At 43.8% G+C, this 17501-nt stretch overlaps 1 protein-coding gene across 11 annotated transcripts in view; it reads right to left on the bottom strand.

Moving 5' to 3' along the window:
- The window catches only part of cadpsa (Ca2+-dependent activator protein for secretion a), a 190148-nt gene that overhangs the window by 55331 nt on the left and 117316 nt on the right, over positions 1-17501 (bottom strand). For 8 of the 11 annotated variants that reach the window (XM_056275126.1, XM_056275131.1, XM_056275125.1 and 5 more), the window contains exons 13-16: positions 16556-16743; positions 7395-7496; positions 7233-7296; positions 5812-5935 (exon numbers count right to left, since the gene is read on the bottom strand). In XM_056275126.1, the coding sequence (XP_056131101.1) occupies positions 5812-5935; positions 7233-7296; positions 7395-7496; positions 16556-16743 (478 nt within the window). Of the gene's footprint in view, positions 1-614; positions 684-5811; positions 5936-7232; positions 7297-7394; positions 7497-16555; positions 16744-17501 lie in introns of all 11 variants that reach the window. The other 3 variants (XM_056275124.1, XM_056275123.1, XM_056275128.1) reach the window with 1 other exon arrangement.

Genomic DNA, 17501 nt, shown 5'->3' with positions numbered 1-17501 from the left:
TGACCTAAATACAAAACGCAATATAGAAAATTCACAGCAAAAACCTGTTAAAAATAACTGTTCAAATCTCAACAAGAGTGACACCTTTTGATGGTGCCACCTTTTGAGGGTTTCATTGACAGGACACAGATACAACATGAAAACGTTTGCAAAATGTTTGTGGTCCATATATTGGCAATGCAGATCCAACAATATTTCGCACAACCTGCAAGTCAGTGCATTACTTTTTTTGTGTTTAGAATGTGGATATCCTACGTGTATAGGGCTCCTGAACCACGTACCACGATCTACAACACTGAAGGGGATTGTCACACAAAGCAAAGTAAAAATGCATTCAAGTTGCAGACAGACAGAAAGACGGGATTGTGACACAAAGATAAGCCATGGATGTCCTAGTCGAACATCAGATACCCCCCCACCCCAATCCAGGTGGTTTAGGAACCGAAGCAATAGACGAAAGCAGACTAAAGAACTTGAGAGATGTAGAAAAAATTAGTTAGAGCAAGCAACGAATGACTATGAGGTGGCTCATTGTGGTTGGAGTGCCACAGGTGGATGAGGGGAGAGGGGAAGACTGGTAGAGGGAGGGGGTGGGGAATATGGAAGGTACTCACGAATGGTTAAATCCATCACTTGAGACGCCAAGCAGAAGACAGGATGCTCATACATCTCTCTCTTTTTCCCTACAGAGAGAGAGGGAGGATAACGGGGCATGCAATACGCTGGGGTCAGAGAGGAGGTGAAGATCTTACAGTTCACAGGCCACATGTCTGCACTGACACTGGCCGGTGAAGGATTGGTGGCTGACATACACACAAGTGAAAAGGAGTGAGTGGATAGGGGTAACCTCCTTGCACGAGCCAAGGGTGTGTACAAGTGTGTGTGTCCTGGGTGCAAAGGCAGAGGGGGTTGGCTACTTGGGATTAACCATTCGACATGCCAAGCAGTGTTAAAATGTGAAACATACCAGTTTTTCCTCAGTCCACAAAAAAAGATGACAATATGACGAAAAAGGATTTGGAGCAAAATTTACAATCTCAACTGAGATACCAAGGTTAGTTTTCCTTAGTCTCCTCAGTGTGTTGATGGAATTTCTTTACAGACATCGCCTTAATTTTACATTAAATTTGAAGAATATTTCAGATCTAGTGTTCAGAATACAAGTGTGCATTTTAACGTATAATCATTTAGACACAAATTTGTTACTCTGCTGACAAGGAGGTGACAATTTTGTCCATTTTGCAATCTTATATTATTTCAGGGACAACAATGTCCATGATGCCTTCTAAAGAAAATTTGGATCATGCAACGGAAAAATCACTGAATTGCGTTAAAGGGCAACTCTATCATGCTGTGTTTATTGGCCTTCTTGTCTTCAAACAGTGCTGTGGGGAAAACAGCAAAGCCAATAAACAGGGAAAAGGGAAAGTGAGAGGAAAATGAAGAAAATCTAAGAACGAGGCAACAGAGTGAATAGAAGGAAGGAGAGGCAGCTAAAGAGGAGGAAAAGAGCATCGCTGCAGCTACTGGGTGGGCCAAAGTGGGAGACAGAAAAAAAGTTTTGAACTTGGCTGGAGAGAAGCTGAGACGTGTTGAGCAAAATCAGTAAGACTTGAGAATTGAATGCATTTTTACTTTCTGTAGTCTATGCTAGTAAAACATACAAGTACATAACATACTCTATTTGGCACCTTAGTTACCATCATACAAAGCATATTTGCAGCAGCTCAGGAGAAAATTTGGTGGAATGAAATCAAAAGCTTTGCTCCATACTTACTGCGGTTGATCAAGAAACTGCTATATAATGTTGACTTCAGTTATTCTTTATGAATATACAGTCCCTATAGAAAGTTTACACACCCTTTCAAAGTGTTCAACTTTTATTGAATTACAGTCTAAAATTAAAATACCAATTCACATTTGTCAGCACCTCCAAGTCTGAGCCCATGGTTCTCTACCGGAAAATGGTGGATTGTTCCCTCCGGGTTGGGGATGAGTTGTTGCCTCAAGGGAAGGAGTTCAAGTATCTCGGGGTCTTGTTCATGAGTGAGGGTAGGATAGAGTGGGAGATTGACAGGCGGATTGGTGCAGCATCAGCAGTAATGCGAATGTTGTACCGGACCGTTGTGGTGAAGAGGAAGCTGAGCCAGAAGGCAAAGCTTTCAATTTACCAGTCAGTCTTCGTTCCAACCCTCACCTATGGTCATAAGATTTGGGTAGTGATAAAGGGTGAGATCACGGATACAAGCGGCTGAAATTAGTTTCCTCTGTAGGGTGTCGGGCTCAGGCTTAGAAATAGGGTGAGGAGCTTGGACATCTGGGGGGAGCTCAGAGTAGAGCCGCTGCTCCTTTGCGTTGACAGGAGCCAGCTGAGGTGGTTCGGGCATCTGATTAGGATGCCTCCTTGGCGCCTTCCTTTGGAGGTTTTCCAGGCACTGGGGTAGACCCAGAACTTGCTGGAGGGACTACATGTCTAGTTCGGCCGGGGAATGCCTTGGGATCCCCCAGGAGTAGCTGGAGGGCGTTGCTGGGGAGAGGGATGTCTTTAGTGCCCTACTTAGCTCGCTGCCAGCGTGACCCTGCCCTGGAGAAGCGGCTGATTATGAACGAATGAATGAATTCACATTTGGTCAGTCTTCACTCACTCATGATAGCTTACAACATCCAAATCCAAAATTCCAGATATCCAAATTCCTGAAAATAGTTGGAAATCAAAATCTGTACTTGCTACATTGTATAAATGTACATGCACCGCATAACAGTAATTGTAAATCAACTCAACTCCACTCTCACTCCTTATCAATCACAGCTTCCTGATCTCTAAATGTGTTCATAGTAGTGAATCTTAAAAGTTTATAATTCAGCCATCTCTACGGGATTCCGTAGCTGTGTAGTGCATTGAAAATTAAAGAGTAAAGGAAAGGCCAGAACACCGGAGCCGGTTGCCACGCTCAAAAAAAATCTTCCTATTCACTGCAAAATAAATCTCCACATTGGCGTCGTCAGGCCTTGTGTCAGTGCACATCCACTTGATGTGTCACAACTGCTAAGAACACTGTTCTGTTCTGTTCTTCAGCATCAGGACTCTTACAGGCTTGTATTTTTCCATTGCGGAATGGTGCTAAAACCAGCACTTTTCATACAGTAGTTGATGCATGTTGGCTGGTTGTTCTTGTTTGCATTGCAGAAGACAAGTGACGCATGTCATTTGACTCAACACTCTGCTTCTGTGCTGGTGTGAGTTTGGTTTAAACCATGAGCAACAAGGAGCTTCCAAAAAAAAAAAAGGACAGCTTCAAAGATTAGGCAGTTAGACACATCTCTAAAGTATGTCTTTGGAATACAGACAAGGCCATCATTAAGAAGTGGAGGGTATATGGCACCACCAGCATTTTCCTTTGATCAGAGCATCCTTCAAAACTGGATGACCAATAAAGAGGGGTGATCAGAGGCCACCAATAGACTGATGGTGAAGGAGCTGTAGAGCCCTTATTGTCAATGACTGGTCATTGTGTGCATGTGACAACAATATCCTAAGCCATTCACAATTTCATGAGTAGTATTTGGTAAAAAGGCAAAAACAAAGCTCCCACTCAAAAAAGTCCAACACAGTCTTATTGACGGCATGCAGAAGAAACAATCTGGAGAATCTGAAAAATGTTTTGAGGAAACCAAAACAGAACTTTTTGGCCTAAATACAAAACCTCATGTTGGATCGAAATCAAATCAAGCACAGTATCGTAAGAACACGATACCTACTGTGAAGCACAGAAGTCGGCAGCTTTCTATATGGGGATGTTTTGCCCGATGCGGACTGGAGTCCTTGTCCTTTAGAGGAGGATATTTAAGTTTTTTTAAGTTTAAGTTTCCTTTATTAATCCCCTTGGGGAAATTCAGTTACTGCAAATTAACCCATCCAGGCCGTGATCTGTGTAGCTAGGAGCAGTGGGCTGCCGCCTGCGTGCAGCGCCCGGGGACCAACTCCAGTTCTTTTTCCATTGCCTTGGTCATGGGCACAGACAGGAATATAAACCCTAACATGCGTGTCTTTTTTTTTTTTTGATGGTGGGTGAAACCGGAGTACCCAGAGAAAACCCACTGCAGACATGGGGAGAACATGCAAACTCCACACAGAGGACAACCTGGGATGACCCCCCCAAGGTTGGAAAACCCCGGGGTTTGAACCCAGGACCTTCTTGCTGTGAGGCGACAGCGCTTACCACTGGGCCACCGTGTCACCCGTTAATGCAAATTATGGGCAAATGCTGAGCAAAAATCTGCTGCCCTCTGCATGAAAACTGAAAATGGTGGGGACCTTCACCTTTCAGTTTGACATTGACCCAAAGCAGATGCCAAAGCACCAGTGTGATGCTCAAGGACAAAAAGGTGTCTGTCTGTTCAAAAAGAGGCAGAGCAGTGAACTAAACCCTACTTAAAAACTGGACTTCTTGAAGAGTTGTCAACATGCATTCCATCTTCAATTTGTCTGAGCATGAACATTTTTTAAGTGAAAATGGGCAAGTATTATCTTATCTTGGCATACAAAGTTGGTAGAGAGCTATCCACAATGACTGATGTCTGCAATTCAACCAAATTAGTACTAATGCTGAAGTGTGAACACAATTACGCATCCAGGTATTAGAGATGTTCGATTTTAATTGATCTTGACTAATTTTGAATATTCGGTTTCATTCTGAAGTTATCACTGACTTCATGTAAATACAGTGAGAAAAATGGAATTCAATCCGATTTAATTCCATGTTAGGCTGCAATGCAATAACATGAATATGAAAGGGTGTGTAAACTTTCTTTTGGCATTATATTTTTGTTGAATTTTAAAGTCCCCTCTTACTTTAACTGTTTTCTGTCTAAAATATAGTAGAACTGAATTAATTTGTGCATCGATTAAATAGACAACATTTGGACTCAAGGGTCCTTACAACACTTAGTTTAAGAACTTACACATTATTATTTCTCTGGCTCAAAAACACTTCAATATCCATTTGTCAACATAAACAAGTCACTCCAAAAGCTAGACACCAGAGAACAAACGTTTCCATCGATGATGTCATTAAAATGCACCATGGTTCCGCATTTAAATTGCTCCAAAATACATGCACAATAATGCCTTGAACATCACACTTTGTTGTTAGAATATCTTGATTTATATGTTTCACAAAGAGCGGCTGTCTTTCCAAAATGAGATATCAAAACAGGACCTTCTACAAAATGACAGCTGGCGCGGGGATAAACTAGGAATTAGATAACGACGCATGCATCATTATCATATATTTGCATTCTTCAGCAAATTATGCACATTGGCGAGCTTCTTTGCAACGTAAATTAGAGTTGACTGACGTTTAGGATACATGACAAAAGTACTGTGATGTACTCTTTTGCATCTTGATTCAGTGGAGATGAAAATGAAGATTAGCCTTTACATCACCCACTGTTATATTGCTGTTCGAGTCAATCGTTTCACCTGGGAGAGGAGACTGTAAAATGTTATCTAGGCTGTCCAAACCTAAACCTTTTCCTTTACTTTGGGACTAGTTATGTGGCATTTGTCTACGGGTGCATGCAACATAAAATGTGTTTCAATCTGATTTGTAATATTTTGTGAATACTCCATGTTAATGCCCAAACCAGCCTGCAATCTCAGCTCAACTGGAAGATGCTGCTAAGATCAGTTACAGTCCATGAAGAACCATATAATGTGTGTTTGTGCTTATCACCAACATACTATAGAACAAAAAAACAAACAAAAATCACCCATGTCAGAGTTAAGAAGGACAGCATGTTAGTACCTACCTTCTAGTTTGGCATACTCTGACAGGCGTTGGTAGTTGACCTGTGCGGCCTGCTCCAGACATCTACGTATCACAGTCTTGACCTCCTCTTGAGGCACTGGAGTGACAATATCTTTCATCAGCACCTAATAAGAGAGACATAATTGAAACCACAAATATGATTTATTTCCACAATATTGATTTTGCGTTGTTTGTTTGTTGTTTTTTTTTTCTTATTTCATGGCTACGCAATCGCCTCATACACACTGCACAACAAGCACTTTAATGTGAAAAGTGTTCGTTTCAGGCTTTTGTGAACTGGATTCAAAACAACTCCTTATGAAGAGTCCCTCTTGTGTTTTACAGTGAGAGTGCAGGGATTTGGGAATTCATTTTTGAAAACTTTGGGACATCTTTTGAAAATTCTGGATCTGAACAACAGAAAGTTGAATCAGTTCATCTGAACCCTCCTTTTTCTCCACAACTGTACTTGGCCAATTACCCCACTCTTCTGAGCCATCCCGGTCACTGCTGCACCTCCTCTGCCAATGCGGGGAGGGCTGCAAACTACCACATGCCTCCTCTGATACATATGGAGTCGCCAGCTGCTTCTTTTCACCTGATGGTGAGGAGTTTCACCAGGGGGATGCAGCGCATGGGAGGATCACACTATTCCCCCCAGTTCCCCCTCCCCCCCAAACAGGCGCCCTGACCGACCAGAGGAAGTGCTAGTGCAGCAACCAGGACACATGCCAACATCTGGCTTCCCACCAGCAGACACGGCCAATTGTGTCTGTAGGGACGCCCGACCAAGCCGGAGGTAACATGGGGATTCGGTCCAGCAATCTCCGTGTTGGTAGGCAATGGAATAGACCGCCATGCCACCCGGATGCCCCTCTGAACACATTTATTGAGAGAAACGTTCCATCACTCATCTAAGAGACCTCTTCAGTCTCAACTGACTGCAGGTATCCCCACCCGTCGTCATGCCACTATTGTTTATAATAGTGGGGATACCTGCAGTCAGTTAAGACTGAAGAGGTCACTTAGATGAGTGATAGAACGTTTCTGTCATTAAACGTTGTGTCCAGATGAACTGATTCACCTTTCTGTGATTTCCTTACCTGGATTACTGAGCATGCATCAAGACATTCTGGATCTGAATGAAAAAAGCGGTTGATGCAAATCTACATTAAAACATAGAGTTTCAATAAGAGTTTTGCTTTTGTTATGGACTGACAGCAAAAGACCCATGGATAAAATAATTTGAGCAGCTCGTGTCCAGTCATAAGTGTAACAACTGCTAACTCTTCCATCGCTGTTGAAAATCCAGTGCAGAATGTATGGGAGGATGATTCATTTGAGACGAAATCACTTTTCTCATTAGTAAAGCAGAGCACAAGGAAAAGGAGATCGTTTGTTCAGCAGTAAAAAATGACAAACCCTTTCAAGCAGAGAAAGAGTGGCTTTCAGCGCTCCTTCTGGGCGACCAAAGGGAAAACAGTACCTGCAAAAGGAACAACAGCAGAAGAATCGTCATTTCACTGAGCCTTTAGCAGCTCAGGCTTGGATGGTGTTAGCCGACGACCACCATACGGTGCCTACCTGAAGTGTGTTATCTGGTTTTCAAGCAGCACCCGTAACCTTTCTTTGATCTCCTCGAAGCGCTCCTTCTCTTCCACTGTCACCGTACCGATGCCGTCAGGCCTGGCAGCCAACCACCACAGCGGAAGAGAGACAGAAATCATTTACTCAAGTGAGGGTTAAATTAGTATTCAATATTCAAGGCTCAGTGTTTTCGGTTTTTACCGATTTCCAAGAAAAATACCCAGATTTTTTAAGAGCAGATCGGTTTAAACTGATTTTCACCCGGAATTTTTTATGTCTCCACGGATCCAAAAGTTGTTCCTGTTCGTGAGAGGTTATGTAACAGTGTCCTCTTGTGGCGAAATTCGGAATGCTGGATGCCTTTGAAAAATAAAAACCGAAAACGCTGAGCCTTGTCAGTATTCCAACTCAGTTCCATGTTTTAATTTACAGCAAGCTTTTTTATTTATTTATTCATTTTACACAATAATTCAAATTAAGTCACATTTTACAGGACGGTGGTCTCATGATCTCATTATTAGTTCTAACTGCTTTTTCAGAAAGTGTAATGTAATTAACATTTAAAGTTTTTTTTTAATTAAATGAGTGTTTGTTTGGTGTGCTGATCTCCTTCCACTAAAACAAGTAGTCACTCCATGTGCTTGACAGATATCAGAGAATAAAAAAGTGTGGTGTGCATTTTGAAATGAAGTAGAACATGAGTGTGGACCTCCATGATGTAAAGAATTACCAGAGAAATACTCCCAACAAAAGTCTATGACAACTGTAATTAAGCACAATAAATCCATTCAGTAACCCTGCACTCCTGTTCACGGGTGTGGCTGGTGGTCGTCCGGGTAGCGTAGTGGTCTATTCCGTTGCCTACCAGCACGGGGATCCCGGTTCAAATCCCCGTTACCTCCGGCTTGGCCAGGCGTCCCTACAGACACAATTGGCCATGTCTGCGGGTGGGAAGCCGGATGTGGGTAAGTGTCCTGGTCGCTGCACTAGCGCCTCTTCTGGTTGGTCGGGGCACCTGTTCAGGGGGGAGGGGGAACTGGGGGAAAGGGCGTGATCCTCCCATGCGCTATGTCCCCCTGGCAAAATTCCTCGCTGTCAGGTGAATAGAAGCAGCTGGCGACTCCACATGTATCGGAGAAAGCATGTGGTAGTCTGCAGCCCTACCCGGATCGGCAAAGGGGGTGGAGCAGCGACCAGGACAGTTCGGAAGAGTGGGGTAATCAGTCAGATACAATTGGGGAGAGAAAAAGAGGGCAAAAAAGAAAAAGAAAAAAAAGGGTATGGTTGGCCACTGAAAGTTCATCACGAAAGAGGTGAGAGGAAGAGGTGGAGGATCTGTCAGAATGGTGCCAGGCTAACAGCCTCTCCCTGAACATCAGCAAAACCAAGCAACTTGTTGTGGACTTCAGAAAGACACAGCGGAGGACCTACACCCCTCTCTCTATCAACGGGGTCCCAAGTAGAGATGGTGAGCAGCTTCAGGAACATCAGTGTTCACATCACTGAGGGCCTAACACGGACACGACACACGGACACTCTGGTAACAAAGGCAAGGCAGCGTCTTTATTACCACCTCAGGCAACTGAAGAAGTTTAGTGTCTACCTACGGATCCAGAACACCTTTTACTCTGGTGCCACAGAGCATCCTGGCAGGGTGCATCGCCGCCTGGTATGGGAACTGCACCTCTTAAGACCGACAAGCCCTGCAGAGAGTGGTATGGTCGGCTGAGCGGACCACCGGGTCCACACTCACCCACCTACAGGACTTATACATCAGGCGGTACAGAACCAGGGCTACATGGATCACTATGGATCCCCAACATCCAAGTAATGAACTGTTTCAGCCGCTGTGGTCAGGCAGACGCCTCGGCAGCCTCAAGGCCAACACCGAGAGACTCAGAAGGAGTTTCTTCCCCCAGGCCATAAGGTTACTTAAGACCAAATAACATAAATAACTGACACTTTGTCTGTCGCTTCCCTCCATACAGACTTTTACACATAGTATTTTATTGCATTTTTAAAAATATATAAACTTTTTTTTTTTTTTTTTGCTGTTGCTGGTACTGTTTCTACTTCCTTTTATTGCACAATGTTGGAGTTTACCAACAAATGCATTTCACACATTGTACTTGTATGAGAAGTATGTGACGAATAAACCTTTTGAATTTTATTTTTGAATCAAAATATTAAACCATTTCACTTATTTTACTGGTCGGAGATGTGAATTAAAAGAAAGCTCATTCAACTTCTCTTTGCTATTGTAGCCCCCCACCACTGCCACCCATTCAAGGACCGAGTGAATGAACGAATTCATTAATTTATAAATAAATATATAATGCTTTGTCAGACCACGCCTAAATAATGTGAACAGAACGGTGAGCAGACAATCTACGATCCCCTTTCCCTCAGGAGTGTCTTTCCCTGGTTAAACATGTACAAGCTCAAGAACTGCAGGTTCTCATTATAACAGCGACTCATGGGCTCTCCAGTACAACAGAAATGCCAGTCCTGTAATATCCTCTGGTGTTTCATTTTAGTCACCATCAAAGAGACCCGAGTGGCTGTGGAAGAACATTGACGCAAAATATGTTTAAGTGTGGATGAAAACCGGGGGAGCATGTAGACATGATGGCCGACGCTGAGCAAATTGGTTCGCTTCTACCCTTAACCAGCACACACACACACACACACACACACACTTTCTCACTGTCCTTCGCTGAGATGACATGTCAAGGGGGCCTTGAGAGAGGGGGGGGGGGGGGCGAGAGAAGGAGAGAGAGAGAGAGAGAGAGAGAGAGAGAGAGAGAGAGAGAGAGAGAGAGAGAGACTGTGTTATGTCTCTTGCCTCTCAAGATCCTGTCACAGCCACCAGTCCAGCGCCTCCTCTGTCACATGCACTCTGCTCACGCTCTACCCGAGCCCTGGCCATGTCACAAATGATAAGGGGATCGTCATTGTGCACGCGCACGCACACGCACACACACACACAGTGGGATTGTGTGATTGTTTGCAAAGCTTCAATTACTGTTAATGTGAGTATTTAAATAAATATTGGTACATGTGCACGAGACACCAGAAAGAAGATGGGGAAGCTGCATTTATGTGTGTGTGGTATGTGTGTGTGGTGTGTGCCCACGTGCAAACGTCAGAGCACATATTGCAATAAAATTGCCATTTCATCCCTCACGCTGCGATTAAAGACGAGGGGAAATTTTCGCACTAATTAAGCGTTGCGTGGCTTCCTTAATAAACACCCTCTCATTCCTGTCAGCTTCCGAACGTTGGCCTGACCCCACAGCCTCCCTCCTCTTGACTATGACAACAAGCAAATGAGCCATCACCAACAATGAGCAAGCACCAAGAGCAGCGGACCCGTCATAGCTCACTTAGCATCTTAATATCATCAGCGTTTAGTGCACGGAACAGCATAAAGGAACAGCATAAAGCATCCAAAAAAATGAGAGGAACTTGTCAGCCATCGTGCTTTGTTCCTATCCTGTTTGCACCAGTGCCAAACTCGGCTAGCCATGCAGGTAGTGTAGGAGAATCACTGTGCACTTTTTCAGAGTAAAGCCATTGAATTGGTGTCCTAGCATGCCTGCAATAGGATTTAACCCTCTACATCTCTTGGATTTAGACTTATTATTAAATATATTATCACCTAATTTAAACATTTGGCAAGAAAAAAAAGCAGCATTTCTCAAAGTTCAACGATCCTAACATAGAATAATGAGTTTCAGCTGCTAGAGTTTTTATAATACATACTACTTTTGCAGAATATTGGTGTAAAAATATTGTGTCAAGATTCAAACATTAAAATTCATAATTTTTCTTACATTACTCTCAAATCTATTTTTTCCTAAACTTGACCAAAATTTCATGTTATAATAATTTATTCATCAGATTTTATTCAGCTCGCTATAGTCCTTTTTTTATTGTGTACAGCGTCACACCATTATTTAATTCAAAATCATCAAGATTTATATTGACCAGAAAAGAAAGACTGACCATTAGAAATAGTGTAGCTGTACATTTGACAGAATGTTCAATTTAAGCAGACAATCCAGTTAAAAAAAAAAAATCATGTCAGCAAAATAAAATGGTCTGATATACACTATATATCACATCTATTATATACAACTAGAAGGGATGAGCATACTCTTACACATGTGAAGAGTGCAGCGGACATTTAAAACCACATCACACCTCACCTTTTTTTTGCAAAAGCACATAATTTGTGCTTCTAGATTTACAGTTGATATTCTAATATTCTGCAAATTCTCTAAATGTAAAGATGCCAGAGACTCGTAAGAATTTAAATACAACTTGTGTGGCTAATTTTATACGGGCTTAAAATTGACACTGTTTGTAACATCTCATAAACAGTGATGCTAGGGGCAAGTTTCTTTAAAAAAAAAAAAAAATTCCCCGAGTCTAAATTTCCAAGCCGAGCCCAGTGTCAACTGCAAGCTGGACAGAAGTCAAGTCCTGGCGCTTTACGGGTCCATATATTCTCCATGTTCTCCCGGGCTACCGGCACTAAATTAGTGCAGTCCTTAGCTTCAGTGCTTCCAAACAGCAGGCTATTAGGAGGTGGGAGGGAGACATGTGTGTGTGTGTGTGTGTGTGTGTGTGTGTGTGTCTGTGTGTCTGTGTGTCTGTGGGTGGGGGCACTGGTCTGATGAAGTCAAGGCATGGGGACACACAGTGGCCCTGGCAGGACAGACAGTCAGCCGTCACACATGACGACCTGTCATCCTGTCATGCCGCCACCTCCAGGCACAATGGGTGGACTGGCATGTTGGACCCCTCTCCAATACAAGCCCCCTTCGTTTACACATGGGGATTCATATGCCGTGTGCTTTTGTGTGTGTGTGTGCATGTACATCCACTCTGTTGCTTTGTTTCCTTATTTCTATTTCAATCAAACGTTTTTTTCCAGCCTTCCTAATATTTTCTTCACTCCCCCTCATTCCACTCCCCGCTCTCTCTCTCTCTGTCTTGAAGCAAGTGCTATCCATCTGTCCAGGCTTATCAGAACAGAACTCAGTCCTCAGTCAGCTCCATCAATGTCTGTCAGCAGGATAGAGGGACGAAGGGATGGAAGGGGGAATGGATGGATGGATGGGGGGTTGGAGGAGTGTCAAGAGTTGAGCAGACTGACAGGCAGCCCTCCCTGACCCTTGCCCTCAGCATTGGACTGGCCCTCGTCTATCTTTGTTATGGTTCATTCAGAGACAGACGGCTGTGATGCCAACAGATTTGATGTCTGTTCACATCACACCAAATTAGACAGTTGGTAAATACCGCAACTTGAATAAAAGTGGCGCTTACAATAATGAAGGCAGTAGCGAAGGTAAACCAGCATGGTCAGATAACGCAGACGTGAAAACACAGGTCTACACCTCAACATAGACATGGAGGAGATGTCATCATCCGTCCATCTATCCATTATCCAAACCGCTTATCCTGCTCAGGGTCGCCCGTTTGATTTCTAATAACAAACTCTTGCTCATTAAACCCATTTAACTGGGTACGTTAAGCTCGTTTGAGTTCTTGTTGTTGATATAACAGACACGTGCCTCAGAAGGACACAGTAGGTCCCTCAGGTGAGGCTGATGAGGCAGGACGGAGCAGCAGTTCTGACTCCACTCTGCCTTTATTCACTTGCAGATCAGCTGCTCGCCGCCCGTGCAGGGTGTCATGTAGGACAGATGACAATTTTTCATGCGTCACTGGGTTGTAAACGAGCATCTTTTCTAAGGTTTCATGAGCGTGTCGGAAGATGGCTGCTCAAATTCGCGTTTGCAGCGGCTTCACCCAGTGCCGGTGTCAGAAGATGGCAGCACAAATTCACATTTGCGGCGGCCTCACCAAGTACCACCCAAGCCTTTGTCCACGTCCAAGTTTTTTTTTTCGGTTGATGGCTGGGAGAACGGGGCAGGCTAAGCTAAGTGCTAACCCATGCACCCCGGCAGTTCCGATAACACCGAGGGTGGTCTGGCGGCGGCCTCACCTGGCGTTGACTGTGGTGTTTTTGATGTCGTCATGAGGAGTGCGGGGAGGTGTGTCGAGGGTGTCTGGCTGGGAGAGCTGGCGCTGGATCGGCCGGGAGGGCTTGGTCTGCTTCATCCGGTGGGCCCAGGGACCATGGCTTCTGCCTGGCACTGCACCCGAGGAGGAAACGCCGAGGGAGGTCTGACAGGACGCGGAAGCGGGGCGGGCTAAGCTAACTGCTAGCCCATGTAGACTGGCGGTTCTGACAGTCATCCTGGCTGGCATTGTTCCCTTGGACAGTGACTTTTGTTCAGTTTGGATAGATGTGTTAGTTTGGATGTGTGTGTTCTTGTAGTTTTTGGATGTGTGTTTGTCTTTGTGTTGTACTGCTGTGGGCTGGAGGAAACCACATTTCGTTTCATTTCATGTACACAAGTGTATGAAGTGAAATGACAAAGTGTTCCTGATTCCTGAGATTCAGAGGTGATTCAGGGTCTTGACATTTGAACTGAATGCTGTAGATTTTTGCAAGAAAGCATAATTTTGTAAATCATATGAGCTAGGAATGGTCAATTTCTTTACTTTTCTTCTGATTTGGACCCAATTAAACCTTCAGCACTTAAGATGTATGTGAAAAAGGCAGAAAGATGACATTTGTCTCGTGTTCTACAGTGTAATGGACCTAACTCATATATGCAGCATATGTGTACAGAAAATATATACTTAGTAACTTGCATAAATAATGGTAAAAATAATACCGCAGTCACAGCAGTTATTGTGTACCTACCTACACATTGTTATGAATATTGTTGAGTATTAATTTTAGCAAGGTCCACTTCTTTATGAGTACTATTGAAGACAAATGTCCTAATGCATCTGACAAATAATATAATTAAGTCTGATTTAATGACTTCTTCAACACCAGCTTTATGTACCACTCAGAAATCACCATAATCATCACAACAACAACTTAGTTTTGTATTGTACCTTTCAAGGAACCCAAGGACGCTTTATACTAGATAAGAAAAAAAAACTGTGTATGTATGTATATATATATATATATATATATATGAGAACAGAAAAAAATAGCAAAGATTGCTAGACATTATACGTTCTTTGCAAGTGGAATTTATCATTTATGCAACTCCTATTTATTCTTTAAAGCAGCTGTCCTTACTTTAAGTTTTGGTGGAAATGGTATCATCTGTTGGCCACAAAAGTTAATTTGCATCCCAGCGTTGCATTCAAAATGGACGCCATGTGGAATGCGCAGCGGGCATTTACGCGTAGGTCACAATTCAGACAGTAACAGGTTTTGGTGAAACACCGGCCAGATAATCTAGCGTATTTTGGAGATGCAAGACTGACTGACATCGTCATCTAAGACGGTAATACTGAGCAACATATCAAGCCATAACAAACCATATCAAATGTCTGATAAAACATAATTAAGTGTTAGATAATGTTTAGCATCATATTTTAATGACTATACTTTCTCTTCCACAACTGTTGTGCAAGTTCCTTCTTCTTTCCCTTTTGTGGCAGACTTGATGCATTTCCTATGCGGACGCAATTGCATTAGAATACTTGGCGGGTAATGGCAGACCTGCCAGCAACAAATAAGAATAGAATATGGAGAAACGAGGCATCTGGGTGGTGTGGCGGTCTATTCCACTGCCTACCAACATGGGCATCGTCGGTTCGAATCCCCGTGTTACCTCCGGCTTGGTCGGGCGTCCCTACTGACACAATTGGCTGTGTCTGTGGGTGGGAAGCCGGATGTGGGTATGTGTCCTGGTCGCTGCACTAGCGCCTCCTCTGGTCAGTTGGGGTGCCTGTTTTGGGGGGGGGGCTGGGGGGGAATAGCGTGATCCTCCCACGCGTTGTGTCCCCCTGGTGAAACTCCTCAATGTCAGGTGAAAAGAAGCAGCTGGTGACTCCACATGTATCGGAGGAGGCATGTGGTAGTCTGCAGCCCTCCCCGTATCGGCAGAGGGGGTGGAGCAGCGACCTGGACGGCTCAGAAGAGTGGGGTAATTGGCCAAGTACAATTAGAAGAAAAAAAGGGGGGGGCAATGTAGAAACACTTACAGAATGCCAATACATTGAATAGATGTTCCTCCAAAAGTCTCAGTTGGAAACAAAAGTCAAATACGGCATTTGTTTAAAACATGAAATTATGGACAACCACCTTAACATTGCAATACATATCACAAAAATATTGCAATGATTTTTTTTCAGTATCATTCACTCCATCACAGACGTAATCTCAATTTATTTCAATAATTCTTGTTTTCCGTTATCAGATAGCCTACAGAAGAGAGCTAATTGGAGGAGATTACATATCTTCCATTGGCCTCTAAAACTACTGGGTGGAGAACATGGTGGAAAAGCTTTTGGCTTCTCTTTCTGTGTGGCAACCATGTTTTGTGTATTCAGGGCACGCTAGCTTCACTGCAATCTTCAGAGAGATCTTCTGATCACCGATCAGAAGATCACCAAATATGGCCGGATGCCTGTTAACTGACTTACCTTCTGGCGGCAGAGGAATTTGGGGACCTGAAGTCCTTTTTCTTCATGAATTCAATGATTTTGAGTTCCTTCTTTGCAGTGGGAATAGGGGGCTCGGGAGCGGAGGGGAAAAGAGCTTGTTCAAGTTCGGCCTTGGATAAGGGCCAGTTTAGCAACGCAGACACACGCTGACTATTTGGTTGCATTTAAGGGCATGGGTTTCAGGGATTGGGGGGGTGATTTGTTCAACAAGGTAAAAAGAGAAAAGAACACAACAAAAGAAGAAGAGTGAACATGCAAACAGCATGCAGAATGACAATAACAAATTAAAAGTAATCACACAACAAAACGCAATGAATCAACAAATGGAAAAAGAGCTGAAACTTAAAGCAGGTACAGACTGCAGCGGGTGACTCAACCAAAAGTGCGTTTGAAATCAATGGAGGACAGCAATCATAATAAGCATGAACACAAATACTTAAAATTTTGTTCAATATCTATCTTTCTCACAATTTATGCAGAATTTTAATGATTAAAATCCTCAAGTCCTGAAGCTTGCTCGACTCGCAACAGTCTACAGATAGTTTTGTTGTTGTGCTTGTACCTGCAGTAAAAGGAGGATAAGAGGCCAGTTGCCAGTTTGACTCTACCTGTTTCCGTGTACATGCGAAGCACAGAAGGCAAAGCTGTAGTGCAACAGAGTTGGGTCGATCATGGCGCCATTTTCGGCTCGCTCCAGCAGGTCGCTCAGGTAGCAGAGGTGTCTGTGGCAGCCGCGGACCCCGTTGCGGGCGCAGTACTCGTCCATGACAAACACCTGGCCAGGACTAAACCAACCCTGTCAAAAAGGTACAACACAAGTCCGTTTCTGTGATTAACTGATTTTAGCTCAACACCCGCAGTACTGAAAACACGGTAATTTTGCTACTTTAACTTATACTCATCTAAGGAGCAGGTTGATGGGGGGGGGGGGGGGTAAGGAGCTTGTGGGCGGGATCGACAGAAATGTTTTTTAAAGTAAAAAAGCTAGGAGCAGCGGGCAGCCGCCGTGCAGCACCAGGGGACCAACTCCACTTTGTCTTGCCGTGCCTCGGTCAGGGCCACAAACAGGAGTATTAACCCTAACACGCATGTCTTTTTGATGGTGTGGGAAACCGGAACACCCGGAGAAAATCCACCACAGACATGGGGAGAACATGAAAACTCCACACAGAGGACGACCTGGGATGACCCCCAAGGTTGGACAAACCCGGGGTTCGAACCCAGAACGTTCTTGCTGTGAGGCGACAGCGCTAACCACTGCGCCACCGCGCCGCCCGATGATACCACTGCCTGCATACAGTGGCACGCCATTAATGCATTTGAACTAGTTTACTACTAATTAGTTTACTACCTTGCAGTCCATGCATTAGTCTTCTAGCTGAGACTTTCCCTACTCATAATTACTTTTTATTCCAATCAGATCCTTTATCCCACAATAGGAGGAATTTAGCTTGTTTTGTGTCCTTGTTCTATGCAGGAAAAAGATCGCCAGTTTAAAGTAAGGATAGATAAGCCGCGTGGTGCAATCCGATGCAAAAAAAATTATTTTAAATA

The sequence above is a fragment of the Lampris incognitus genome, chromosome 2 (assembly GCF_029633865.1).
Source record: "Lampris incognitus isolate fLamInc1 chromosome 2, fLamInc1.hap2, whole genome shotgun sequence".
Lineage (NCBI taxonomy): Eukaryota > Metazoa > Chordata > Actinopteri > Lampriformes > Lampridae > Lampris > Lampris incognitus.
Note: the sequence above shows the minus strand (reverse complement) of the source record. Positions and strands in the feature narration are given on the sequence as shown.